The sequence below is a fragment of the Phoenix dactylifera genome, chromosome 5 (genome assembly GCF_051530095.1).
Source record: "Phoenix dactylifera cultivar Ajwa chromosome 5, Ajwa_hap1_PhDact_Kaust_v1.1, whole genome shotgun sequence".
NCBI classification, from domain to species: Eukaryota; Viridiplantae; Streptophyta; class Magnoliopsida; order Arecales; family Arecaceae; genus Phoenix; species Phoenix dactylifera.
In genome coordinates this window covers 2,188,765-2,216,370 of record NC_143194.1, presented here as the reverse complement: position 1 = coordinate 2,216,370, position 27,606 = coordinate 2,188,765, and the positions used below count along the sequence as shown (strand labels likewise).

Genomic DNA, 27,606 nt, shown 5'->3' with positions numbered 1-27,606 from the left:
CGACATTTATTTATAGAACTAATCAGAAAAATATCATCTCTCCATGATCAAGATCATATGGAATTCGAGATAATTTTATGTTAGAGGATTGAATAAAAACTTATTATAGTTATTTAATAAAATAAATAGGTTAAGGCGAGCTAACCGAAACAACAGCTCAATCGGACGACTATCATCCGCTGCTTAGGAATATTCAGACGATGGTCGGTGGTCGGATGGTTTTGCAGGCTAAGCATGTATATAGAGAGGCCAACAGGGTAGTGGATTGGGTAGCCTCTTATGTAGCCAACCATTTCTGAGAAACTTTTCGGATGGGAGAGATAGGAGGTTATCTAGTGCGCTCCAAAATTTATTAAGTTTTAATTTTTTTAGATATATTTATATTTGTACCGTACGATGTATCTGTTCTAGCAAAAAAAAAGAAAAGAAAAAAAAAAGAAACAAACGAAAAAAACAACAGCTCAATCCGCTACGCTTGAAAAGGAGTCACGTTATTACGCACACAGTAACAAGCTTTCTCCCGGAGCTTCTACAGAGGACAAAGCCTGGTGCTTTGCCCTTAAATAAATGTAATATTCACCAGTTTACGAAGCAAAAAAAAAAAAAAGGCTTTTGACCAAAAAAAAAGAAGAAAAAAAAGGCAAAAAAAACAAAAAAAAACTATATATATAAATAATATAAGTCGTTCTATTCCATTTTCCATTTCCCTTTCTTCTCTCTTCTGTCCTCCGACTCGTGGAGCTTTTGTGGATTGAGGCGTCGCGCAAGCTGTGGTTTTCCTTGGCTCTCACGAGCCCCCTCCCCTTTCTCTCCGAAAAAACAAGCACTAAAAGTGAAGGAGATATCGAGAGAGAAACCAAAACCAAAGCAGAAAAAAATCTCTGGTTTCTTTCGTCCAATTTCCATCTTTTCGTCGATTTGGATCCCGGAGTTCGTCTCCCGACCTTCTCCTGAGAAGATCGGTAGCGCTTTCGCTTCCATTTGACCTCCATTTCGCTGTAAAAATACTTTTTTTTGCTTGGCGAATGGAAGAGAGAGGGCTGGGGAGGAGGCGGTGAGGACGGTGGAGAAGCGAGGGAGGGAGAAGGATGCTGTATTTGAAGCAGCCGAGGGGGAATCTAGGGGTCCGACGGACGGCGGCGTGGTGAACTCGGTGGAGGGATTGGATGTGCGAGTGATCTGGCCCGAGCCCACGGCTCGGGATCCGGACGGAATGGCAGCAGAGAACCGGGCGGGGACTCGGATCGCCGACGAGCCGGATGCCGCGAGCTGCTATCTCCAGAAATTTAGTCTCTACGAGACTCGATCGGTGAGGACTTCTCCTGAAATGGCCTTCTTTTCCTCTTGTTTTAGCTCGATTTTGGTTGTTTTGATGTTTCCGGTCGTTTAATCCCCTAAAGATGGGAACTTGTTAGGATTTTTGTCCTTTCTTGCTTGAATGTCTGTTTTTCAGAAATATTTTACCTCTGTTCCTTCATTGATCTGTACGTAATTTAGCAAATATGCTTCTTTTTTTTGGGAAAATTTAGATTTTTTGGAACAAAATTGAGCTTTGCATAAATGTTTTGTGTATCTGATTCCGAGCACAGTTGAATTTTATTCGAGAGAGATATTTACAACTAGCTGGCTTTTAAAATCATCGCAATAAGTGTATCATTAATACCTTATACTTTAAGTAGTCGTATATCTTCACCCTAGTATCATGATAGTCTGGCGTTGTGTCAATAAAATAAAAAATGCTATTTTCTTTAACGTATATGGGGAAGTAGATCTTCCGAGATTATCCATTTCAATTTTATGGAAAAAAACTTTTTCGCACAAGTCTTTGAATATACTGGAGGTTTACTATTAATTGTTCTGAAGTTCATTACTGAATTACGAAATGCCTTAAAAGTCTTTATCTTTCGAGTTGTTTTTGATAATTATTTGCTGCACTGGAGTTTTATGTATATTGCTTCTTAGTGGTTGCAATGTCATTGAAATAGTTTCAAAAGTTTGTTATGTCAGTAGTCTTTTTATCGTTTAATTGTTTACTTGGGAGAAGATTAGTCAGGCACGCGCTTCTTTGATGAAATAGATTTTTCAAACAAGTATTCTGAAATAGTATAAATTTGCTGTTAATTCTCATAATTTTCATTGCTGAATCGTGATATGCCTTAAAAGTTCTATTTTTTGAGTTGATTTTGATAATTAACTGTTGTATTGGAGATTTACATATATTGCTTTTAGTGGTTGTGATGCCACTGGAATAGTTTCAGAAGTCCATTATGTGACTAGTTGGTTTGTCATTTATTGTTTCTATCTGGGAGTAGATTAGTCGGACATGTACCTGTTTTAAAAAAATAAATTTTCAGACTAGCATTCTGAAATAGTATTTTACTATTGCTTGTCATAAATTTCCAGACTGAATCATGAAATGCCTTAAAATCCTATTTTTGGAGTTGTTTTTGATAATTATTTGCTGGATTGGAGAAGTTACATATATTGCTTTTTGGTGGTTGCATTCCCGTTGAAAAGGTCCCAGAAGTCCGTTATGTCAGTAGTTGCTTTGTTCTTTGTATGTTTCTGTTTGGGAGAATATATTCAGACATATAAGGTATTATCTTGATTAACAGCATAGCGATCAGATTTAAGCTAAGTCTTGATTTTTTTGCACTACGCTACACTACTACATTTTGGTTGTTTTAACTAAAGCTACAACAAATTCCGTTTACAGTTGTCTCTCTTTACAAAGATAAAGTGGATTTCTAGGAGCTGGTTATTCTTATTGCATTTTCAGATTTATTTTGTCAATATCGTATGCTAATTATCGACCACTTTATGCTATATTTTCTTTAAAATTTTTGCCTTTTTCATCGCTGTCTTATGTCACAGAAATTCTATATGATTGGAAGAGACAAAAGTAGAACATTATGGAAAGTGTTAACGATAGATAGATTAGAGCCTTCAGAGCTGAACATCCGTGAGGACTCCACCACATACTCGGAAAGCGAATGTCAAGACCTGTTGAGGCGAATACATGAAGGAAATAGATCTACTGGTGGACTAAGATTTGTCACCAATTGCTATGGCATAGTTGGTAAGTTCTTCACATTGTATCCTTTACAATGCATGCATGTGAGCATGCGTTCCATCTCTTATGATTTTTTTTTTTGTTGATGAAGCATTTTTGCCCTTTTCAGGTTTTATTAAGTTCTATGGGCCATATTACATGTTGCTTATAACCAAAAGAAGGCAAATTGGTGCCATATGTGGCCATACAGTGTATGCTGTCACCAAAACTGAAATGATTGCACTTCCAAATTCTACCGCGCAACTCAATATGGCTAATTCTACAAATGAGAACAGGTCCTTTTGTCTATTCTGCATGTATTTCAATGATCAATGTGCTTGACGCTTTTTTTTTTTTTGGGTACAGTGCTTGACACTTTTGATGGAGAGAGATCATTGCCATTTTTATCCTAAAGTTTGTTATTGTTGTTGTTGTTGTGTATCAAAAAAGAATATTTTTTTATGGTAATTTTATTGGTGGACTTTTACTAGTATAGACTTCGGGGACTTTTGTTTCCAATTTACTAAGATATAGGTGACTCCAAACTTCCACTTTCCATTTTTCAACCTTTTGGTGGTATTTGGTATGGGGTGATGATCCCAAGATCAACAGTGATGTGATCACCATATTTAGTTGCACCCCAGTGATCTTACATGGTAGTGTCCTAAATCACCTCCACTCGTAAATTCACCACCCAACCCAGTGATGTTAAACACGTCCTTGCAGATAGGTTTCCAAGATCACCCCAATGCAGTGACATTGGATTGAAATTTGGGAACAAAAATGCCCCTTAGTCTAGCTGGAAAAATTGTTTGACTCATCACTTGACTTCGCCCTCGAACAAGTCTTTCTCACCTGACCCCGTCTCATATGAGCTTACAGTGTAAGAATCCGACAGTCCCTTGCTATCCAGCTTCACCACCACCCTGATCTTTACCGACTCAATTAAGGTATATGTGTTTGTTCTATTAGACAAAAAAGATCACATTTTTTGCACTTCGTTCAAATAAGAGCCCAACCTTGCTGAGCTTCATTCTCCTACTTTTAGGAGTCAATTCCTTTTGGATGCTAATCTTTAAGGCAAAAATTCTTCTAATTCGGAAGGGTTTGATAATCCATAATTTTTTTTTCTAGTTGGGAAGGTTTGATAATTCCTTGGAGTTACTTTTACATATTTTGATTAATTTTTGGTCTTGTCGAATTGCTCTAGGATTACAGGTTTTGATAATTTGATTTATGTTCACGTGTGTTTTCCTATGATTTATTTGAGAATTTTGTTCATGGGTAATTTTGGAATTATATGGTCAGTGATCTTAGATTTTCGTGGTATACTACATAGATTAATCATGAAAATCTGAAGATCTTTAATTATTGGAATATAGTAACCAAATATTGGTGATCTTAGATTATTGAGAATCAAATTATCCTAGGATGAGGATCACCTAAGGTTCATTGTACCGGTCGGTATCTTACCATATCGGATGTATCGTATCGTACCAGCACCAAACCGATACAAAGTACCGTACCGCACCGATAGTCGGTATGCTCAACCTTACCATACCTTATTGTCTATTGATATGTAAAGGATGGTACAGGTACGGATCTAGCACTAAAATGGTGAACCTTGGGATCATTAGTGATCTAAGACCACCGTAATGATCCCATTTGGGTCTAAACGTGTCAACATTGTTAAAATTTGGTTTGTGTTGTAATAGTGTCCTCAATTGCAATTAGGAATCTGTTTTTGTTACAATTGAAAATTTTCAGTGAAGTAGTTTATAATATTGAGTACTTCTCTTTATAATATTGAGCACTTTAATGTTATTAAGGTACTTCTCTTGCCTATTTATGGATGCAAGAGGTTGGTATAAATTGTTCATTCGATGCAGGATATCAAAGTTATGAAATTCAGGTTTCCTCTTGTTCTTATTGTAGCAGAACCATCATTTTTCTGTGGCCACTGCTTTCCTAATATATATATATATATATTTATTAGATTTTCTTTGTCAACAATCACATTTGTTTTTTGTTGATGGCACAGATATAAGAAGCTCCTATGCACAGTGGATCTTACAAAGGATTTCTTTTTCAGCTACTCATACCATGTTATGCGTAGCCTTCAAAAGAACTTATCCGATAATCAGACAGGACATGTTTTATATGAAACAATGTTTGTGTGGAATGAGTTCTTGACACGTGGAATACGAAGCCATCTCAAAAATACTCTTTGGACAGTTGCACTTGTCTATGGGTTCTTTAAACAAGTAAGATTTTGTGAAATGAATTTACTATACTCATAGGAAATATTGAATGAATGATTAGTTTTCTTTGTTAAAGAAAACCTCTTTATGTATCTTATCATGTTCTTCACGAGATCTGTTATAAATACTTTTGATTGTGCTGTACTGTCAATTAGATTCACTTTCAGTATTCAACAAGATTTTTTTGGTTCTTCAAGACAAATTTTAATATTGTCTGTCATTTATGCAATGCGTGTTGATGCAAATGAACATCTGTGTCATACTATTTTAAAGTTATCCAAGTCTCCATCTAATTGACCAAGAAATTATTAGGTTAAACAAATACGAGGAAAAGATTCTGACATTTTAATGTACTTTAGCCTAAAACATGGGAACAGGCTTTATCGACAACCCTTAATCGCCTAAAACAACGTATAATTTAATTGGAGGATGCATATATCTGTGTTCACATTGAATGTTGAGGGTTGTAGATTTCATTAACTGGTGCTGGTTCCCCGTGCTAGACATCATAGACATAACTATGGGGTTGTCCGCAATGCATTTGCTGATGCTTGTTTTGCTGCTGGAGGTTATCATATGCTCTAAGGCTTTGTGATTGGTATCCATAACCATAGGTGCAAGTAACTATTTGGGTTTGTGGATTGTGCAATCATGCTCACCATTTTGAAATGCAAATTGAGTTCTCATTTTCTAAGGTCACTCTGCCTCCAAATCCAACAGCATACTTGGATTCTATTGGAAATGAGGTTTAAAATGTTTCCAAGGAGAGAGCAAAATAGCTCCTCCTATGAAGACTTGGAATTCAGTGAGTTCCAGCTGTTTCTATGTGATTCATGTCTTGTTGGGCAATAGCAGCTGGCTTCATACAATACAGAATGGTATCTCTCCATGTGGTGCTGTCCAAAGTCCAAACCATGGTTTATTATATAGGTCTGTACCATATGTATCGACTCATGCCAGTAGGGAAGCGATACTTGGTGCACCCCTTTATGGAGTGCCAGTACCAGGAACTGGATGGTACCAACACTGTTACCAAAACCCGTACTAAAAACCTTGCTACCAGCACTATTACTCGTGGGAAGGATAACCCTCTCATACAGTACACAACCAGATATTTTATAGTTGGGCCATTTTATGTCATTGCAGTGTGCTGTTTCAATTATTGTTTACTCCTTTTATCCTTTTGTAGAAACAAGAGATTGAAACTTTTAGAAAATTAAAGTGCAAAGCACTGAAGAAACATGCGATCAAAGTGGAACTACTGTTATATTTGATATGTCTTCTTAAAGATCAAGCCAATGTCTAATTTTCCAAGTACTTGATATCCAGGCTCATACAGCCAATAAAATGGATTTGTGGTAGTTATTCCAGTGATATGAGACCTAGTGAGCTAAGAGGTACTTGGGAGCAGGAGCATTAGAAATAGAGATGAGTTTTGAGGCTGATGTTTGGACCAAGTAGAAAGACTCTGCATTTAAGGTACACATGGTCATTTATATTGATGTAGGAAGCACATGGGCAGAGCAGAGCCTGTATTAGACTCGACCCTGAGGACAGATATGAACTGCTAGGCCTTTGTTTTTTGTGTGGATCATCAAAGGGGTTTTAAGTGGTTCTCCATAAGAGCTAATGCTATCTGGTTATAATCTTGGGCAGTTCACAGTTTGACACCGAGTTACTTATGGTCAGCTGTCAAACTAACCTGCAACTTAGATGGGAAACATTCTTAATTTTAAGACTTACCTGGTTTTGCCTTACTATGTTATATCAATCTGCTTAATTTTCTTCTATTATTTTTCTTTAAAATAGTTCACAAACTTAGAAGTTTGTAAATAAGTGCTTATACATATCAATTCTTAATGTTCTTTTAAATATTTTCGCGAGGTTCCAGTTTGCACTTTATGCTGGTGGGTTCTGTCCTGAGCTGACCTGTGGGGTAGGCTTAGCTGTTTACACTTGTTGGAAATTTCTTGGATGTAGGTTCTTCTTCAGATTCATTTCTGTGCCTCTTATGGGGAACTCAGGTCTGTGGAGATGATGGTAGAATGATGCTAATAGAAGAAAGATATTGCACTTTTAGTCTGTCTAGAAGGGCTGTATTTGTAAATAAGTGTTACTATATCTGTATTCCTTGGAGTAAAGAATTAGATTTTTGCGGCTCTGCTTTCTTTCTTGGTCAACTTACTATGTTTTTCTATTAGATCTTGTTTTGCTGGAGAACATTGACAGCTTTATGTCTTGTAAATTCAGGCCAAACTCTCAATATCGGGAAAGGATTTCTGGTTGACACTCATTGCTAGGCGTTCACGTCATTATGCTGGCACCAGGTTATTATATGTTATGTTTTCAGATTAATTGTGTTTCATTTTCTTCAATTTCTGATATGGGGCTGGCTAAGTTGACTTAAAAAGTTTGCATAAGGCTGGTTTATTCTAACATGCTCTGAGTACTTTCATTGTTACAATAGATCCATGTTTTTTGTCGACCATTTAACATTTCTGTTCCACTTGTCAATCAGATACCTCAAGCGTGGTGTTAATGAGAAAGGTAGAGTAGCAAATGATGTTGAGACAGAACAGATTGTTTTTGAAGACACTCCTGGAGGAATTCCGACACAAGTCAGTTCCGTCATCCAGAATAGGGGTTCCATACCCCTTTTTTGGTCACAGGAAACTTCGCGGCTGAACCTCAAACCTGATATTATATGTAAGTTTTGAACATGTAACAGTAAGGTGTCCAAGATAAGATTATGATGTCCTATTTGATTCATTCCCCCCCTTCTTCAGTGCAGAAAAAGGACAAAAATTATGAAGCTACCCGACTTCATTTCGAGAATTTAGAAAAAAGATATGGAAACCCAATCATTATTTTGAACTTGATTAAGGTAGGCCTCATGCTGAATGTCTGTAAGAATTTCTTATTTGGTAAGATATATATATTTCGGCATGTATCTAATTATCATCCCCCCTCCCCTGCAATGGTTCTTTTTTTCCCCAAGAAATACGAGAAGAAACCTCGAGAATCTATACTTCGTGCAGAATTTGCTAGTGCAATTGATGCTATAAATAAAGATCTGTCAGAGGAAAATTGTTTGAGATTCTTACATTGGGATCTTCATAAACATTCTCGGAGGTATCGGTTTTCTTCCATTTATTCTTTTTTTCTGAAAGATTACTGTAAAGAAAATGTGCTCACTTTAAAGAAAATGACTATTTTAAAGATATTATTCTAACCTAGTTTTTTTTTCCCGGCAGAGCTATAAATGTGCTTACATTGTTGGGTAAAGTGGCAGCTTATGCTTTGAATTTAACAGGCTTCTGTTACTGTCAAGTTACACCAGCTTTAAGGCTTGAGGGTGCTTTAAAATGGCCTAGCCTATCGTGAGTATTTATTTTTATATGTTTTTTCTTTCCCATGCAGTCTTTTGCTGTGCATTATATTTAATCCATGGTGTCAAAAATTGCCAAAACGGGATGGTACGACCAGTACCATACTGTTCTGGTGCAAAACCAGCACTTTTATGGGTGCTGGGATGCTGAAACAGCAGTACTGATACCGTATTGGCCATATTGGCCTGCACCGATACATATTGTTAGTACCAATACCATATCAATATTGTACTGTTCCAATGGAAAAATGGTACAGAATTCGGTACCCTTATTTAAAACCTTGATACAAACTATCTTTCTTTTTGATGATATTCTAAACAAGTCGTTCTCCATATCTTTGGTTATTGTTTGGTAGAAAGTAGATATATTATCTGTAATTTAAATTTCAAAATAGAACTTTATTCTAATTAGAAGCCCTAAATCACGTTGTCCTTATTTGAATCAAAAACACATATGCATTAACTTTAAAAAACCAATTTCTTCAGTTTCATCACCAAAATCAGGGTTAAATTTCAAATTGTGTTTTCCTTGATCCATGCTCATTCTGTAATGCCACCTTTGGATCGCAGAATGAGGACTGGATTGGAGCAGAAATTACAACATTGGTCAGCGTCCTGCATTTGGTGTGTACAGCACCTAGTGGAATTTGAATTCACCATTCCGTTAAATCAATGAGTCGTAATGACACTCTTCGATTGGAGGAACATTCATTCCCATTCCTATAGTAATGAATGTTGTTTTTGGTATGAACTGATTAGCAGCATCTATGACACAAGCTAGGAATCAGCAATATCTTTGTTATGAATTAATTAGGTAAACACTTGAAAGAGTGAGTGGTTTGATTAAAATTTGGATTTAAAAAATATATTAAACTTTGAGTTCATTCCTTAGTCATTATAGAATACGACCAGCTAAATCAGATGCAAATGGAATAACTGTTTTTTTTCGTGTAGTTTCCTTCAATTCATGCCCAGACAATGGAATAGGAATGTCAACTCCGATTCCATATTTTCCATGTCAGTTCCATTTCGATTCGTGATTTGATTTTTTTTTTTCTATTCCCATTCCATTTGGATTTTAATTTAAGTGTTCATTTTGTTTAATTATTCAACAAAAGCATGCTGTAAGTTCCAATTCTGTAGCAACCTCTATCATGACACTCCTTTCTTACCATTCATTTAAGCTGGAGTACTCTTAACTATGATGTTTATCTCGCGCTTCTACAATCACATCCTATTGGTATTAAAGCAAAAAACCTGCTTAATAGAGAACAGAAAGTGCTTGTATTATGATATAGGGCTGGTTAAAAAAAAGAACTCTGGGTGATGCGGTCTTCCCATGCCACCATCAAGGAGATGTATCATGAAGCTCTCCTTATCATGTAGCTCTACTAAACGTGTCAAGGTCCTGAGTTTGGCTTGAATACCTGATCCCCTTCCTAGATGCTGGATACCACGTCCCGACCTGGGATATGACCAAGTGGTACCTGATTCTTGGTATCAAATCTCATGCCAACCAAGATTTGCTTTTCTGATGTCTCTCTTTTTCCTTTATTTGCCTCAAATCCCAGTGTCAACACATTGTAAACCCTATTCCTTGAATTTAATCTTAATCTCGATACCCATCCTATCCTTCCTCTCCCTTGTCAATCTCCCTGTTATAATTTTACCTAAGTCCTAACCGTTAATCATCCAAAACGTATTGCTACCATTTGAAACCTAGATTGCCCAATCAAAAGAGAAGTGGGGAAAAAGAAGAAGATTTAAAGAAATGTTTGAAATTACCAGCAACTTCAAGACAACTTAACCTAACCTTTGGGATGCAAAATTGGGATACGAGAGATAACACCATAACAGTCATGAGAAGAAGATCTTACTTGTGATGGAGTTCCTGGTCCTTTGGGATGGCATGCCAGTGATTGAGCTTGCTAGAAGAGCAGACAATCCAACACTGCTTGCATGAGAGAGAAAAGAAGAGCTTGGGAATTATATTCATTTGATTCTTGAATCTGGAAAGTTGTCTATCTTCAACAATGAATTGACCTATTACATTTGGGCTAGAAATGTTTAAATAATCCAAACCTAGGCTCATCTTGAGTAAATTTTTAAGCCATAGGTTTTAGGCTTGGCTCAGCCTGTTGCTCTAAGTCCAAAACTTAAGCCTGGAGATCCCATAGTGGGCTTTTGGGTGATTGGGCCAAGTTGGCCCATTCAGCCCTTAGGTATTAATATTATCCATATATGTTGCTAATAAAAGATTCAACATGAACCTTTATTATGCTTTCTAACAATTGAAGTTATTGGAAGAGATTCCAAGAAAGAAGAGGACTATCTAGAAGAAGATTAGTAAATCAAACATGTAGAGGAGGTTGATAAAGGAGAAGCCTTGTTCGTCAAACATCTTAAAAAGTAAGCATATACACCATGAGAAAATAAAAATCCATGGAATCACTTGAAGCTTGAGGTTTTGTACTGTTACTTATGGTGTGATAAGAATCATATGTCCTAGGAGATAGCTGAAACACTTGCCTTGATGAGGATACAAGAAATCATGTATATCATGATTTGATGCTCTAGTCATCATATGAAATTTTCTTATTAATTGTCGGCAGCTCATTCTTGTGGTTTAACCTTAGGTTTTTGGCACTTTGTATTTTTGATGCTTGAGATTGACATTTAGGCTTTCATGCCTAAAGTTGTTACTTAAAATAGTCGAACGTAGCAAGACAACATTTGTCCAGCATGTGTGGTATTTGCTCCAGTGACGATGGCTTTACTGCTTGAGTAGTGATAGAGGTTTCTAGATTTATATCTAAGTTCCACCAATCATGAGGTTCTTGCCAGACTTGAGGAAGGGTTTTGTTCAACAGATGCAAATTGGTGGCTTTCTTTGAGGATTAGATACCATGTTATGAAAAAATAATTGTTTCTTGGGAGGTTTGCTGGATTTGATGAGTTAGTATGTGATGCATGTCTTTTTTTTTTTATTAAGGCATTTACTATAGTCCAGAATAGAAGTGGTTGTAGCTAGCAATCATCATTGACTGAAAGGTTAGCATATTCTTCTAGATGCCATATTATTTCATTGTGTAAGGAGGATTATTATGAGAGCAAGCTTTCTACTTGAAGATGTATGATTGCAGCATTCTCCACCATCACCAGCAAAGTCCAAGCTCGTTTATGGAGGGAAGTTTTGAAATTGCTTAGCAACTCATTAGAGCAATAACTTTGTTGAAAAATACTGGACTTCTTTTCAAGGCAACCATAAGAACCCAAGCATCCACTTTGTTGGAATTAGCTATTTAATTGAACCATAGACAACAAAAACTGTTTTGGCCCTCAACATAATTGAGTTTACAAGTCCTACTTAAATGACAGATGAGATTTGTTTTACTTTACTCGCATTTCTTGATCCCATACAGCCCTAAAAGTCATTTTGTAAAGTAATTTTTCCTTGAAACAATTCATTCTGAAGCTCAGATTTGGTTTGTTTTTTCAGATTAAGTCAGCAACAGTACATCTTAAATTATCCTTTTTTTCTTCTTTTGGAACCTTTATGTTAAACTTATCTCTACCCAGTTGCCTACCTAAATCTCTGCATGTTTCTATGTCCTACAAACTTTAATTTGTAAACAATTAGAACCTACCCTACTAAGACCACATGAAAGCCTCCCATTCTGTAGGCTGGGATGTAACCTGTGTATTATTCCTTTATCAGAAAGGCTGCTGCCTTGCTGTAAGTCATTTCTCTGTTCTGTTTGTCAATTCAAATAAAATGTGGATCTTTGAAGAGGCATACATTATACTCTTGAGCCACTGTGCAGATGCGGTATTGCTGCTGTCTTGTTATTTGCAGTATATGTTGCATTTGACATATCTCCTTTAGGGATAACAGGTTTTTCAACATCAGACTTGTCTTGCTCATTCATGTCTGACATGTGCATCTTGTACCACTATCCAGCAAAAGATCAAATGAAGACCTAGGAGAGGAATTCCTGACAACCCCTATCCAGTCCCCCCAATCAACAAATCCTCAATGCAACATTACCTTGTCCAGGTTTGATAAAACTGTAAAGGACATCTCTTGAATTTTTTACAGGCAGGTCTCTTCTTTTGAGATTAGGATACCAACCATGTCTAGGGAGTATTCATTCACCATGACCCAAATATTTCCTTTGCTTTTTATTCAGATAATATATCAGAGAAGATCGAATCATTGTTAGAAAATGCAAGATCTTTGCTTTCTAGTTTTGTCTAATTTATGCAGCATCCTCCATAGTAACAAAATTCAACAAAATTTTTGAAAACTTCAACATTATTTGCTGTACAAAGATCAGCTGTATCATTTTGTGATTTATTCATTGATCCATGAATCAGTCATGAATTATTCAAAAAATTCATAAATCTTGCAAATATATCGTGTGATTCCGAACTATTCAGGCTTGTAGGCTTTGTGAGGCAGAGTGAGCAGGTGAATATAAGAAGCAAAAATGACCATGGGATGTGGGCAGGTGGCCTAGGGACATGGAGGGGGAAAACAATTTGGAATAGGAAAAGGCTAGGTTGGCCCTTCTCTTGAAGTTTTTTTCAGATAAAATAATTAAGGTTGGCAATGCCTTCTCTTCCCTTTAGAGGGCAAGCCTTGGTGCAATGGTAAGGTTACTTTATTGTGACCTGAAGGTCATGGGTTTGAAATATAAAAATAGCCTTTCTGCATGCAGGGGCAAGGTTGCGTATATTTAACCCTCCCCAGATCCCGCAAGAACCTTGTGCACTGGCTTGCCCCTTTTTAAATATTATCTCTTTTCTTTCCTGGTAAAGATGTTTTTTAACTTTTTTAAATATTCATCTAAAAGAAGACTCTTTTAATATTTTGAATATAAGAAAAATTATATCTTAAAGTAGGTATATCCCAGATAGAGAAGTTGCTAGAAAATTTTCTCTCTTGTCTTATGAGAAAACACGATTTTATTGAATATACAAATTCTAAAACTTCATCATTTCAAAAGAGTTTTTTATTTTTTCCATGATTAGATCGGAATATACAACTCAACTAAACTCAACTAAGGTCTAATCCCAAAATAGTCAGGGTCAGTTACATGAATCCTTTGCCTCCATTCCATTCGGTTTAGAGCCATACTTTCTGAAAGATGGTGAGATATCAAGTCTTTAGTAAGGAAGCACTTGATATCTCAACATCTTCATTAATCCATTCATTTGCATCATTAATTAGACGATGAGGCATTTTGCTGCCTAAGAGAGTCATAGTTGGACCGAAAGATAATGTATTGTAAAGAAAGTGATTTTATTACGAAAATATGTTGACAATAACAAATTCATATGATTTTCTTATATATAAACATTTATATTTAGATATTGTTATTTTTTTACTTATTAATTTAATCCATGAACTTTCCCTGATTTTATCTGAATTTGCTGGTTTTTTCCCGAATTCCAAAATTTCCGGCATTGCTTAATTATTCCCGACCACTGTACTTGTGACTATGATTTCCTCAGCTCACTATGTAATTTGAAGTAAGTATATATCTTAATGCAAGTAGTTAATGACTTGATGTAGCACTTTGTAGGATCCAATAAATTAGAGTATCCTTCCGAACTTATCCTTTAGGTCATGTACCTGGGTAACCTGAAGGATATGATTATCATAGATAAGATATGTGTGCCATCTTCTGTATAAACCGCATTTCCCTGCGAAGTTGCAATTTCTTTCTAGTATCTTCCCTCACTGGACTAAAATAGGCATATTTCTGATAATTATGAATAAAAATTACATCTATAGAAAAGTAATGCTTGTAGTGTACATTTGAGAATTGTCTGTTTACATTGTGAATTCCATAATACGAATATTCATAAATTTTTAGCTGATGATAGGACTGGGACTCATATAATATGCATCTTAAATTTCAATGGCATATTATCTCTCTGATGGTCACATGGTTACTGTCATCTTAGCCAACCATGCAGGCCTTTTCCCCAACCAAAGTTCATTTGGGCAACAATTCAGCACCAGTTTAGAGGATCTATGTCAAGTTTAAAGCTGGTTATATAATCTTCTCGAACACTGTGACTTATTATTTGATTTGTGAAGCCAACGCCCTATAGTTAGGATCAGGCTTGTTGATTAAGGATAAGACACAAACTAGCCATACTAATCAAGAGAATTTATTTCTTCAGTTCTAAGACACTTTTTTTTTTTCCTTAAAATTCTTTTGGTGATATTAAATAAGTCATGCTGATGTGCTCTTACGGACCTAGACCAATACATTGAACTTAATAGCCAATTTAGACATGCATCACTTCAGAAAATTATAGTGCAGGGCATATCTTTCAAACATGTTTAATTTTTATCATTTGTAGTTTATTAATATGGTTAATGCTCGTGATCTACAGGAACGACAATGTTGGTCACTGGTCATTTAATAATCACAAAAGCAGCAACAACACGAATGATAACCATGATGATGCTGAGATCGCAGCTGATGGATACCAGGAAGATAATGCAGTGAGCTCTGATATCTCTGGACCTTCAACCGCAGAGGATAAAGCGAGAAGTAGTGAAAATTGCTTGGTTAAGCCACCTATGTTTCAAAAGGGCATCCTGCGCACAAATTGCATAGACTGCTTGGATCGCACTAATGTTGCACAATATGCCTATGGTTTAGCTGCTCTCGGGCATCAACTACATGTCTTAGGCTTAATAGACATTCCCAAAATTGATCTAGATTCTCCTCTGGCTGATGATTTAATGAGGTTTTATGAGACGATGGGCGACACACTTGCTCTACAGTATGGTGGTTCTGCTGCTCACAACAAGGTATAGCTGTGGAGTGTTATCTAAGATTTCTTATTCCATTATTCCTTCAAAAAGCTGTTTCTATCATTTGATACTGCTGGGATGGTTGATTCATGATAATCTTATAGTTATAGGCAATGTTTCTTACCATATGTATATTGCTTATTTTATCCCCTCTTTCTTTTTCTTTGGATATTTAAATTTTTGAATTTTATACAGAGGGTTGAGGAGAAGATATAAGCCTGGATTTCTTGATCACCAGTGTAATGTTTAGTGCTCTAATGCTGGGATACAGAAATAGTTTCCATATTTTCAAATTTAACAGTATAGGAATATTAAATTATAATAATTAGTCCTGTGCCAGTGATTTATTTGTTGAAAAGTCATGTATCCTTTTGGCAATGTGAAGATATTCAGGTTCCCCATTTTGTTCAGGATATCAGTTATGATACATATGGAAGTGATTTTGAAAATTACGTAGATATGAAGCTTCGTGAGTTGATATTTCTCTGAATTTTTTCTCTGGATGATTTAGACTCTGGGCATGTAAATATTTATTGAATAAACCTATCCTTTATTATTTTCATATTGCAGAAAAAAATCAATTTTTATTTGGGTTTTTTGTTTGGATTTTGGAACCATAGCTTATTTACCAAGGATATCTGGAAAATATGACTTTGTGTGACAATGGTGGGGATATCAGTTATGATGCATGTGGAAGTGATTATGAAAATTATGTAGATATGAAGCTTCGTGAGTTGATATTTCTCTGATTTTTTTCTCTGGATGATTTAGACTCTGGGCATGTAAATATTTATTGAATAAACCTGTCTTTTATTATTTTCATAATGCAGAAAAGAGTCAATTTTCATTTGAGTTTTTGTTTGGATTTTGGAACCATAGCTTATTTACCAAAGATATTTGCAAAATACGACTTTGTGTGACAATGGTTTTAACAGAAGTAAAGTATCAGATATCCATGCTTCCAATAATCTGTTTAGCACAAGCATAATTTTTTTATCATTTCTTTTTTCATATTTTAATCATTTAAATTTTCAACTGCGAGCAATCGTATCTCAAATGATTCTCAAAAAATAAGAAACAAGAGGTATCTCATATGGTTGATCCTGGGTTTATGGTTTATCTATAGAAGCCAAGAACTGTTGCAGGGAATGGAAATTTACTTGAAGAGCAATTACTGATTATTCAGAAATTTTTCTTGTCAAAAGTATGTATCAGCAAAATAATATAAACTTGAATATGGAACTTCTGTGAATGGTGCAACCCAAGTCCTTTCCATTGTGCTACAACACAGTGAATATCTATATTAAACTGAGCAATGAGACTCTTCTAGCTCACTAAATAGATTGGCAATCTTGTCTTGGAAGAGGTTGGAACCAACTACGGATGTATTATTTTATTTTCTACAAAACTGGTTATTTATAGATTTTTTTTTTTGAAAAATTTTAGTGATGTTTTGTTACCCAAACATATTGAAATAGCGATCTTACCTGTGTGGCATTTAAATTATTTTCAATGGAAGCACTAATGCCAGGTGCTGGAAAGGACCAATGGTGCCTTGACAGGATATCATTATTCCAAGTTGAGCCTCCATTTGGCTGCATGTGGTAGAAATTTTATAGACCTGTATATTCTGATGTTTCTTCTAAATATTATAGTTTCTTAGCTCAAAAATAAAAAAGTTGCCTCTGTAGCATGCTATTCTTCACGACTCACTAAATTAACCATATGCCAAAAGGCTGAAAAATGTTTAACATAGGAGCGGTATGCACCTCCTATAAGTTATCATCTTTGTCAAAGGACTATCTGAAGTGGATCACTGAACATGATGTTTAGATCAATGAGTGATCTTTGGTGCCCTTCCAGATACCAAAAGGTGTAAAAACAACCAATTACTAAAGCTGTTGGAAAGTAGCTGGTGCTTTAATTTCTTGATCATTTAGGAACATTGTCTAAATTGTTTCAGCCTGGGAATTGGTCCTTAGAGTAGGGTGGCCCTTAAAAAACCTGCTATTGTTGTTCCTGCTCTTTTCTATTCGTTAATTAAACTTAACTATGTCTAGCATTACATATATTGTTCCCTTTGCTTGTGAGGTATTTTATCTATTATTTTTCTGACAACAGTCCTCACTAATGCACCACCATTCAAGTGCCATTGACTCATTGCTTTGCTAATGCTTTGTAGATATTCTCTGAGAGAAGAGGTCAATGGAAGGCAGCAACCCAGTCTCAAGAATTCTTTAGAACACTTCAAAGATATTATAGCAATGCCTACATGGATGCTGAAAAACAAGATGCAATAAACTTGTAGGTTCATGATCAAATCATTGTGAATTCACCTTGATCTCATGGCCTTTTATTGCTTCTGCAGTGAAATTTCATTTCTTTGTGGACTGTGGTATATTAGTTGATTTGATATCATATGATGCAGATTCTTGGGCAACTTCCAGCCTCAACAGGGTAAACCAGCACTGTGGGAGCTGGACTCTGATCAGCATTGCAATATAGGGAAACATGCTTATGCTGTTGCTGATGAAAATGAAAGGTATTGTTAATAATACGGTTCTAGTGATTTTGTGAGTGGTGCACAAAACTATCTAGTTGCTTCTATCAATTTACTATGAGAAAAGAATATTTCTTGTTGTCTTTTTCATTTTTTTTTTGTGTGGTGGTGATCCTAAAACTACATAGTTATTAGTAACTCCAGTGAGTTTTTCCCCTGTGGTTAGAATGATGTCAACTCCACTCAATCTTATAGTGGAAAAGTATTTCGCTGATGGTCTAGGATTTAATAAACATGGGCTTGGTGATTTGTGAGGCAGTTTGATATACAGTCTAAGTAAGAACCATCTAAAATTATCCATTGTAATTAGCTTTCTCATAGCCTAGTCAATTGGCAACAGTATGTTGTAGTTTTGATATGGAAGCTGTAATCAAAATTGTCTGTCAAAGTTGTCTGTATGACACAAACACAGCACAGTTTTTTCTACTACCCAGACGCCTTGTGTCTTCAAAGCTTGAACCTTGTAGTTGATGATTTGCTACTTTGTTTCTGTTCACATTTTAATATTGGATTAGAACATCTATACTTCCATTGCATGCTAATTGCTATCTACAATGACAATTGTTCCATTAAGAAAAAAAAAATCTCAGCTTGTATTTTTTTAACTGATGTTTTACATAGTGCATGATCTCGTGCATTCATGTTTTCACCTGACCTTCATATCTCCATTGAATCTATTTTTAAGATCAGAAATTGTATATATTTTCTTAACATTCATATTTGGTTCCATAGGTCATTTTTCAAAAGATCCCTGTCAGATGGCAATATTCTGCGTGGAAACAATACACCCTCCAGCTGTAATGTTAGCAGGAAAAAGCTCCCTAACTCAGCTTTGTCTGATAGAAAGCATCAAGTGGGAGATGCCAAGGGTCTGTCTGATTCAACACCAGATATTTCAACCTGTGGAAGTGACGTATCATATTCCAGGTCAACCGCTATAGATTTTGAAATTTATTGCACTAAGAAGCTCTTGATTTTGACTTAATGTCTGATGTCAAGGTTCATAATTTAACCAAAAACTGTACCACATAAAGCAGATGATATTTTGGGATCCTTTTCCATTTCAAAAAGAAAAATAATGTAGACAAGGACAACCTGCACAACTACCGTCTTGACAGTAAACATAAGATCAAATCTTCAATGCATATTCAAATATAGAGGTGAATTGTCCTTGTTGTTTTTATTGCTAAAAGAAATTACACATCACTATCATGCTCGAATTTATCAAGGTTTGACTGGTCTATGGCCTATGGATGAGGGTAGATGTTTTCTTACTCTTTTTTTCCTATCATTATATCACTTGCATCTCCAACACCATTGAGTGCATACATATTGTCAGTTCATTTGTAGTTGGACTAATGTTTTTCCCTATTTTCTGCAGGTACACTCCCACAATGTCTCGCAGACAGCTTTTTGCAGATAATGAGCATAGTTCTTTCTGTGAAAATGGGGATTCAAATTTCCTGGACCTTGATTGGCTTTCATCTTCTGGTAATTCATGCGAGGAGGAAATTTATGAAAGGTGATCTTCTAGCCAGAATTTACTGAGTATATAGTTGTAATGTCAACTTAAACTGTATATGAATTTCAACACATGTTGTAGTTTTTGCTAAAGCTTCTCGTTGTGTTAATCTGCGCACTTCTTGCATACTTGTTGGGGGTATATCTAAGCTGCTTATGAATTTTCTCTGATTGTTTGCTGCTGCTTTTCTGGTACAGTACAAGGTAGAAGAGTCTCTATAGACTGTTTATATAATTTTTGATTTTTGAACTTCTTTGTATTAAATAAAGATATCTTGAACTTTAACTAATCCTGTTTTATGTGCTCGTTTATTTTTATGCTTTCTTAACTACCATTGAGTATGGAGTTTTCCGAAGGTCTTTCTTGTTTTCTTCATTCTTTCCCCCTAACTTCTTGATGTGTATTATACGTACAAGACCAATTAAGTTGTCTTCATGCAACATAATCTACTTATCAGTTGTTTATCTCGTTGAACCATTTCTCTTGTTACTAAAACTTCTGGAATATTTTAACAGTGCTTTTATGTCCTTGCAGGTTCCCAAACATGAACTCTCCAAGTGAGAATCTGTCCACCGAAAATGTCATCAATGGCATAGCTACTGAGACAACACCACCTTTAAGTGAGAATGGGACTGGCATAAAGGTCAGCGGTCCTATCCACAGTTGTTCTAGTTCATTTGTTCACCTCTTAACTGGATCAAGGCTTGTTTTTTAAATTTCCAGTCTGGGGCTTGTATGACCTATGAACTAAGACAAAAAAAATCGATTAGCCGGTGCACCTTACTTCAGGTCCTTTGGAATGGACCACACACATTAACCTCTAGATAAGGTGTGTGGAGTTTTAAGATGAGAAGGGGTAAGATAGAGAAAGAATGTGGTGTTAGTTCAGAAGCCTTTGGAGCTTATTGTCCTGGTAAAAACAGGATAATATATTTCTCCCAAAAGGCGATTTAAGAAATCTAGACTTTTTTGTTGGTTTTTTCCTTTTTTTTTTTGTTTGCGGGGAGGGGGGAGATGGATTTCTATTTGTTCGACTGCCGTAGATATTTGGCAGCCATTGGGCAGAGGCAGAGAAGATATTCTGTATAGGTCTTGCATTTTGATCTCTCTCTCTCTCTCTCTCTCTCTCTCTCTCTCTCTATATATATATATATATATATATATATATAGAGAGAGAGAGAGAGAGAGAGAGAGTTACACTAAGGAGGGTCTCCACTCAAATCCGGTCAAATCTAGATTTGACGATAGGGGTCCCACATTGACGATCCAAGCTATTGAATGTAATATATGACCTCTAAACTACTTAAATACTAAAAAATATGTGCTTTGGAAGCCGCTAGTTTATGCATCAAGTGGTCAAAAGATATAAACAAATCATGAGTGACCAAAAATTTATACAAATCATGAGTTCAGGTGGAATTAATCAATCTACATTCAACTTTATGAACCTGAAGCATTAAATTTTATCTGATACCAGAAACTGCTATTTAAATACCAGAAATTAGTGCATATTTGTACATTTGTTTATGTGTGTGAAATTGAATATAAACTTTAACATGGCAAAAGGTTTCACACATTAATAATTTGACATCATATTTGAAACTTACGTATTAGATGACATTTCTGTATATTTAACTTGACTGGCTCTGTATATCAAATTTTAACTTGAATCCTAGATCAGCTCAAAATCTGGGTAGGAACTTTTGCACAGTATCACCCTAAATTCCCTCTAGAATATGCAGATTTTTTTTTTGTTTGGAGAACAATAAGATGCAGGTTGAAGATTTAACTTAATTGTTTCAGTAGCACACATAATTGTTTTTTTCCACAAAAAGTGTAATTCATTGTGTATGATAAGGTAATTTCAGCTAATTTTGGCACCATCAACTCTATCTTATGAGCATTTACCTTGCAGAGAAAGCAGACAACTGAGGTACAAATGGTCAATGAAGCTGCCCAAAATTCCGATGTTCTCCATGAGTATTCTGACAGCTTCGTGCGTTGGGTGATCCAGGGAGATGCTCTATGTCACTGATGCAGGAAAATTTAGGTAATGCCCCATCTGACCCTCAGCATCCAGATGTTGGTCCCTCAAAAATTTAGCAAAATGATTAGGAAAGGGGACAAATTACATGTTCAAGGTGGACATTCTTGTAAGATATCCCTGCCCATATGTCGTTCTTTTCAGCCGTGTACAATTGTGTTAATTTGGTTAAAAAGTGCTGTCTTCAGTAATAGTCTGATAGAAGAATGAGTACATAGGTATAATTCTTTCGGATCTCTGTTACATTTGTTCCACCCTCAATATGCCATCATGTAAATATTCACATATATTTGCTCATTCGAGCACAACATTTATGGCAGCAATTTTTCCCTCTTACCAATTTTGGTTGATGATTAGTGCAAACTGCTTTCAGAGTTATACATACATAATAACAGGTAAATGCAAAAAATAATCTTTAATGGTATTCTTGCCCCCCTTTCTCTCCCTTGACTAGCCCTAACCGCCGAAGGCGGAATCTGGTTTTATAGGTTTCATTATTATGATTCTTGCATGCTTGATCAATTAAATCTGGAGCTTAATTTGCATTTATTGAACCATAAACAATGGTTTATGAAGTTAATCCAGCAGCAGAGTATTTAGTTATGTAATAACAATGACAAACTATTGGCCTCTCATACCTGCAGCCTGAGCTCTATTTGGATGTTGACGCCAGATAAGCACTGTTTCTCGCTGTTGTCAGACTTTTAGTCAGCACTTTTAGTTAAGGAAAAGAGAAAATGCTCTCTTTTCCAATCCAATCAGTCACGGGATTTGAAGAACTGAGACATTTATCACTAAAATACTGTTGTCCATGTCACCTTCAGGCCAATGCCATTAAGCTATGTTAAAAAGCTTCGTGCTTCCAAACATGCACTAGAAACGCATCAAATGAAGTTAACCATAGAAAATAGAGAAGCAATATTTTTTTTCTTGCTTGTAATCAAACAAAAAAAGGGATAAAAACTACCATCTTTCGAATCCTCCTACGAAATTTAATCTCAATGGATAGTTAAACAAAAAAGAAAATTAAGCCTCCAGCAGCAATGCCCATGATGAACTCTTAGTCTACAGTCCACGATCAAAACTCATGGCAGCCACTCAAAATTAGATTAAAAAAAAAGAATCCTAATTCAATATTTTTCTCTCCTTGTTTTTTTGGAGAAAAGAGATGTATTCCATTTGTATGCTAGCTCTCCCATCCTGAGGGGGCAGCAGGAGGCTGGCCATCCCAATTAGCCGGGGCAACAGGAGGAAGATCCGGGGTAACAGGAGGAAGGTCCGTGGTCGGAGCCGCAGCAGCATCCCATCCATCACCAGCTACAGCACCTAAGAATAAGAGAACATTCCTCAATGTATGTACATGACTGGCCCATCACAAAATGAAGGTAGCATTACCACTCTCAGATATGTAATGAAACCAAAACTCATAAAGTAAGCCCTATTGTGACTGACGTCAGACTTTGTGAAACATCTGAGGATGATTTTTAGCAGAAAATATCTGGTGAATTCTGATAAGTAGGGCGTGATGCAAGGGGTCACGTCCACTTAATAATATGCATGAGCGTCATAAATTTATCAATAACAATGGATCCACAGGTTTAACCTATGTCACTAAAAGTATGACCAGAATATGATTTCTGGTAAATTCATGGAAGCATAAGCGATGTTCATGATCGTTAATGTTAATCCACCTACTCTTCAGATACCACAGTCCACAGATACAAGCAAGTAGATGGATGGATAACAATGCTGAAAAGAAAATTTGCTATTTCACCCAGGAAAGGAAATAACTACCAGGATGAAGAAATTTGTAACGAAATTTGCATCCAGAAATAAACTGATGAGCCTTAAAACATTTAAGAAAAGGAACTGGAATCTGACCTTGAGTAGCAGTCCAATCGACTCCAGGCACTGCAGGAACAGCAGGAGGTACAGCTCCCCTATCAGGTGCCCATTGTTCAGCAGGCCATTGATCATTTGGTATCATACCTGTATACTCAGCAACAGCACCATACTCAGGAGCAACAGGAGCTTCCTCTTCCTGCTCCTTGGCCTCCTCAGGATCCCTGTAGAAAAACAGGTCTACCTGCATGTGTCATGGCATAGTCTGTTAATGGAAGCACATACTTGATGGAAGAGAGCGAAAGTAAACAGGCAAACAATAATTAGTCCAGTACAGCAGAAAAGGTGTGTTGATAAAATTCCTGTATCCTACCATTACTTCCCATTTGTGCCCAGGAGCAATAGTACCACGCATTTGCAGAACCATCCTAGCCAGCAACCAGTAAAGGCAACCAATACTGAGCTTCCCCTTGTTGTTGGCCGGAATTCCAATGTCAACATATCGCATTGGTGAATCAGTGTCACAGAAAGCAATAGTAGGAATATTTCCAAGAGCAGATTCTTTAATTGGCTGCAGAATTTTTTCAAAGCACAGATAAATAAGAACAAATAACATTCACCACCTTTGTGTTAGCTCAACTACATTAATGATCAATTCACCTGATGGTCCGTTCTAGGATCAGTGAGAATGAGGAGACGGGGCTCGCTAAAGGACGTTTGAAGCTGATTAGTGAAGGTTCCAGGTGTGTGCCTTCCAGCAATGGCATGAGCACCAGTGTATTGTGCAAATTTCAGGACAGCTCTCTGTCCATAAGGTCTAGCAGACTGAACAATGATGTCTTGGGGGTTTTCAATGGCAACAATAACCCTAGCTGCTAACTGAAGCTTTTCCCAAGTTTTACCAAGGTTGATGATGAAGATACCTGAGCAATGAATGTAAATATAAGAAAGAAGACATAGTTAATAGTACATGTTGTCCAGGTAATGCTCATTATATCAAAGAAACTTTTCTGCATTGCTAGGAGTGAGGGGCAAAGACACCAATATATAAACACAAAAGTCAAAAAAAGAGAGAGAAAAAGAAAAGCATTAATTAGGAGCAGTGCTACTGCCATGCTATACAGCTACAATTAGTGGCGAGCTGTAAAATGTTGTGATGAGTAACCTGTTCACAAATGGGTTTATCCTATTGTCAGCTTAAATATGCAGAGATATGTACCCATCCGTTTCAATTTTTATCATATTTAGTTGACTGTTTGAAAGGAGAAAAGTTTTTTTTTCAATTGTTTTATTTTGCAAGCTAACCCATTCAACAAACCAGGACATGTTTAATCAAAAGACCGTAGGTTATGATGCATGATGTGGAATCCTTATCAGCAGGGGTATGACACATACAGTTTATCTTTAATTGTCAAATCATAGACTAGCATAGATATGTAGGGGGAGGTAAGGGTAATGATATTTACTAGCGTAATCACCAATTAAGATTACACATGGTGGTTTTCGTGAAGGAAGCCATGACCACTTTTTATTGGATGTTTGGCATCTGTCAAGTTTTGACAATGAAACAGATCATAACAGTCATAGAATCATCATAGTTTATACTGTTTTGATCGCACCCAGTTAGAACTTAGGACTACATCTCAAGGTGTGCAAATAGCATTATTGCCTGTTTATTATGAAGTTCCGATTTCTTAAGAATGTATATCTCAAATTCAGAAATTTAGGCAATAAACATGATGGAGGTCCTGATAAGTTATATTCCAATATTGAGAAGAAATAGGTTAAAAAGTTTTCTACATACATGTTGGAATAGAACAGACCCTAAGAGGTCAAAGCAGCCCCGGAATAATATGCTCAAAGAACTAATAAATATAACGAGAAGCCTCAAAGAAAGTTATAAGCTACCAAGTGAAGCTTTATAAATCAAATAAAAAGTAGTAAGCCAATTGGGAGTATCAACTAGCCAACAATATTCTAATTCATAAATCAGTCTCATTTTCCAAATTCAAGCATGATAAACTGTCAAGGAGAGTGTCTAGGTGGCCAACATGCCCATCTTTTAAAATGTTGAAACTGGTGGAAGATGAAATACATAGTTTGCTTCCAAACAGTAAATTCTTATAAATGAATTGGAACTTTGATCAGCAGGCTACAGGGAATCAAAACCTCATGCGAGCAGGATAGCTCTACCTGCAGATTGACCATATTCCACAATGATCACCTAGACTACCAATTATTTCTTCTCGACCAAGAATGTACATAGAAACATGAGGTCCATCCCCTAGAGGATAACAGAAGCGTGTGCAAGTGTTTTAAAAGCACTGGACATTCAAAATTCTAGTAATGGGAATATTTATAGAGGACATGTTGATGTTGATCACCATAACATAACTTCAAATCGTGGTGAAATTATTATTTTATTGAAGATGGGTACACACAGACAACATTCCATGCGGCGACTTTTTTCACCTTAACGAACATGGCCTGGTGAACAACACACGAAAAGGAACTCGGCAGTGATCACTCTACATGCACATGCAGCCATTTTGGATATGATTACCATTCATTATAGATCATCAAGCTTCGATGTGTAATTGCAGCGCATATGAAGATGCTACAACTATTCTCTCTCTCTCTCTCTCTCTCTCTCTCTCTCTCTCTCTCTCTCTCTCTATGATGGGATCAGAAGACAATTACAAGCAACCATGTGACAATGCATGTTCATATTCAAAGGCCATTATAATCAAATCAGCAAACTTTTCAAATCTAGAACAACATAATGCAAAAGGTGTTATTTTGAAAAAAAAATTAGAGCCATGAATTGACTTGGAAGCCATGTACTATCCAACTAATGAGCAGCCTAAAGGCCCACACTGTTCCTCTGTTAGCTTTTACCTAAATGGATAGGCAACGCATGCACAATGATCCAAAAAAAAGAGCACCAAACTCATCAAAAATCTCTCCTTTTACATAACCAACTCCTCAAAATAACTACTGTCTACGAACCTAAGGCGATTCAAACCGTTTGCTTACTAAAACCCTCATAAAAAATTTAAAAACTGCAACAACCGTATGTAGATCAACACGAAATCGCGCCACTTTTTTCTTCGAATTTAACAACAAAAAGCCACAGATCTAGAAAGAAGAGCAATCTGGACTAGGTTTAGGGCTTCGTTACCATCGGATCTCCTCTTAAAGACGTAACGCTCCATCTGGAAGTCGCAGTTCTTGGTGCCGAGGTGGACGTCGGCAGCGAGCATCATCTGGATGTCCTCCTCCTTCTGCGAGAGAGCCCTCGTCGCCATGGCTCCAACTCCAATATCCTCTAAGATCGAGGGTTAGGGTTAGGGTTAGGGTTAGGATTGTGAAGAGGGGGCGGGGGATCGGAGACCCTAAGCCTCTTAGCCGAAACAAGAAGAGGAGAGGAGCCGAGGTCCCTATGTTGTGCCGCAAAAGCTTAATGCCCGGCAGGTGTGAAATGACCAAAAAGGACTCGGCCCTCACTTTTTTTACTCCCCAATCCGATTCTGAGTCACAAGGCAGTAGTGGCTCGACCAGATTGCAAATGGCCGTATTAGGCTCGATTTCGGGCTCGATCAATCTCGAATTGGATGTCAATTAGGCCTAGCTTGCAAGATTTTGTGAACCCAGAAATGCCTGCCGTACATCCAGTGGACCATTAGAGCATCTGATCGTTCATGTGCTTCGTATTTGCATGGCCTTTCAGGCTTGTTTGTGGACATCAATGTAATTAAAGTTGGATTTGTTCCAAGGGTCCCATTAGGGTGTTTAGTTAGTGCTCTATGAACTAAATGGCATCCATCGGATCCATTTTAAGCTAGATCGTGCTCGATTTCTATTCTTTTTTTTCCTCCTCCTCCTCCTTCTTCTTTTGAAGCACATTTTTGTATGTTGAGCTAGTGCTATCCTTTTTCAACCTACCTTGTACCTACTACGAGAGAAAACCGGTGCTCGAGCCGGTAACCTCAAACTGATAGAACTGTTTGGTTCCATAAAGATTATAGTCGAGAAGAGGACTCCATCATTGTTGTGATTAACTAGATTAGGGGTTGTTTGTCCTACTTTGCATCTCTAT

At 36.6% G+C, this 27,606-nt stretch overlaps 2 protein-coding genes across 3 annotated transcripts; one reads left to right on the top strand and one right to left on the bottom strand.

The window, feature by feature from the left end:
* The first annotated feature begins 693 nt into the window (after window positions 1-693).
* On the top strand, window positions 694-22,001 carry LOC103712590 (phosphoinositide phosphatase SAC3-like). 2 transcript variants are annotated; one of them, XM_088721327.1, is made up of 17 exons: window positions 702-1,309; window positions 2,875-3,079; window positions 3,183-3,348; window positions 5,094-5,316; window positions 7,564-7,640; window positions 7,832-8,019; window positions 8,100-8,197; window positions 8,312-8,445; window positions 8,568-8,693; window positions 9,656-9,718; window positions 15,113-15,536; window positions 17,722-17,843; window positions 17,968-18,081; window positions 18,832-19,026; window positions 19,481-19,621; window positions 20,156-20,264; window positions 21,537-22,001. In XM_088721327.1, exons 1-17 carry the CDS (start codon window positions 1,214-1,216, stop codon window positions 21,654-21,656), a joined length of 2,601 nt encoding a protein of 866 aa, XP_088577453.1. In that variant the 5' UTR covers window positions 702-1,213; the 3' UTR covers window positions 21,657-22,001. The 2 variants fall into 2 exon arrangements, with proteins under 2 accessions (XP_038985385.1, XP_088577453.1); XM_039129457.2 differs by lacking the exon at window positions 9,656-9,718 and having other exon boundaries at window positions 694-1,309.
* Window positions 22,002-22,643: 642 nt separating this feature from the next.
* LOC103712591 (small ribosomal subunit protein uS2-like) lies at window positions 22,644-26,961 on the bottom strand. Its single transcript, XM_008799155.5, has 5 exons — window positions 26,689-26,961; window positions 24,168-24,430; window positions 23,881-24,078; window positions 23,547-23,751; window positions 22,644-22,991 (listed from the first exon to the last, which is right to left on the bottom strand). The coding sequence occupies exons 1-5, from the start codon at window positions 26,813-26,815 to the stop codon at window positions 22,852-22,854; spliced, it is 933 nt and encodes a 310-aa protein (XP_008797377.3). The 5' UTR covers window positions 26,816-26,961; the 3' UTR covers window positions 22,644-22,851.
* Window positions 26,962-27,606: the final 645 nt, after the last annotated feature.

Bases quoted from the DNA above. Each gene is read 5' to 3' on its own strand.
- LOC103712590 (XM_088721327.1), top strand. From the start codon at position 1,214: ATGGCAGCAGAGAACCGGGCGGGGACTCGGATCGCCGACGAGCCGGAT. The intron at 5,317-7,563 runs GTAAGATTTTGT...TTGTAAATTCAG, and splicing joins TCTATGGGTTCTTTAAACAA to GCCAAACTCTCAATATCGGG. The intron at 8,446-8,567 runs GTATCGGTTTTC...TTTTCCCGGCAG, and splicing joins CTTCATAAACATTCTCGGAG to AGCTATAAATGTGCTTACAT.
- LOC103712591 (XM_008799155.5), bottom strand. From the start codon at position 26,815: ATGGCGACGAGGGCTCTCTCGCAGAAGGAGGAGGACATCCAGATGATG. The intron at 24,079-24,167 runs GTGAATTGATCA...AAAATTCTGCAG, and splicing joins ATCCTAGAACGGACCATCAG to CCAATTAAAGAATCTGCTCT. The intron at 22,992-23,546 runs GTCAGATTCCAG...TCTTATTCTTAG, and splicing joins CGATTGGACTGCTACTCAAG to GTGCTGTAGCTGGTGATGGA.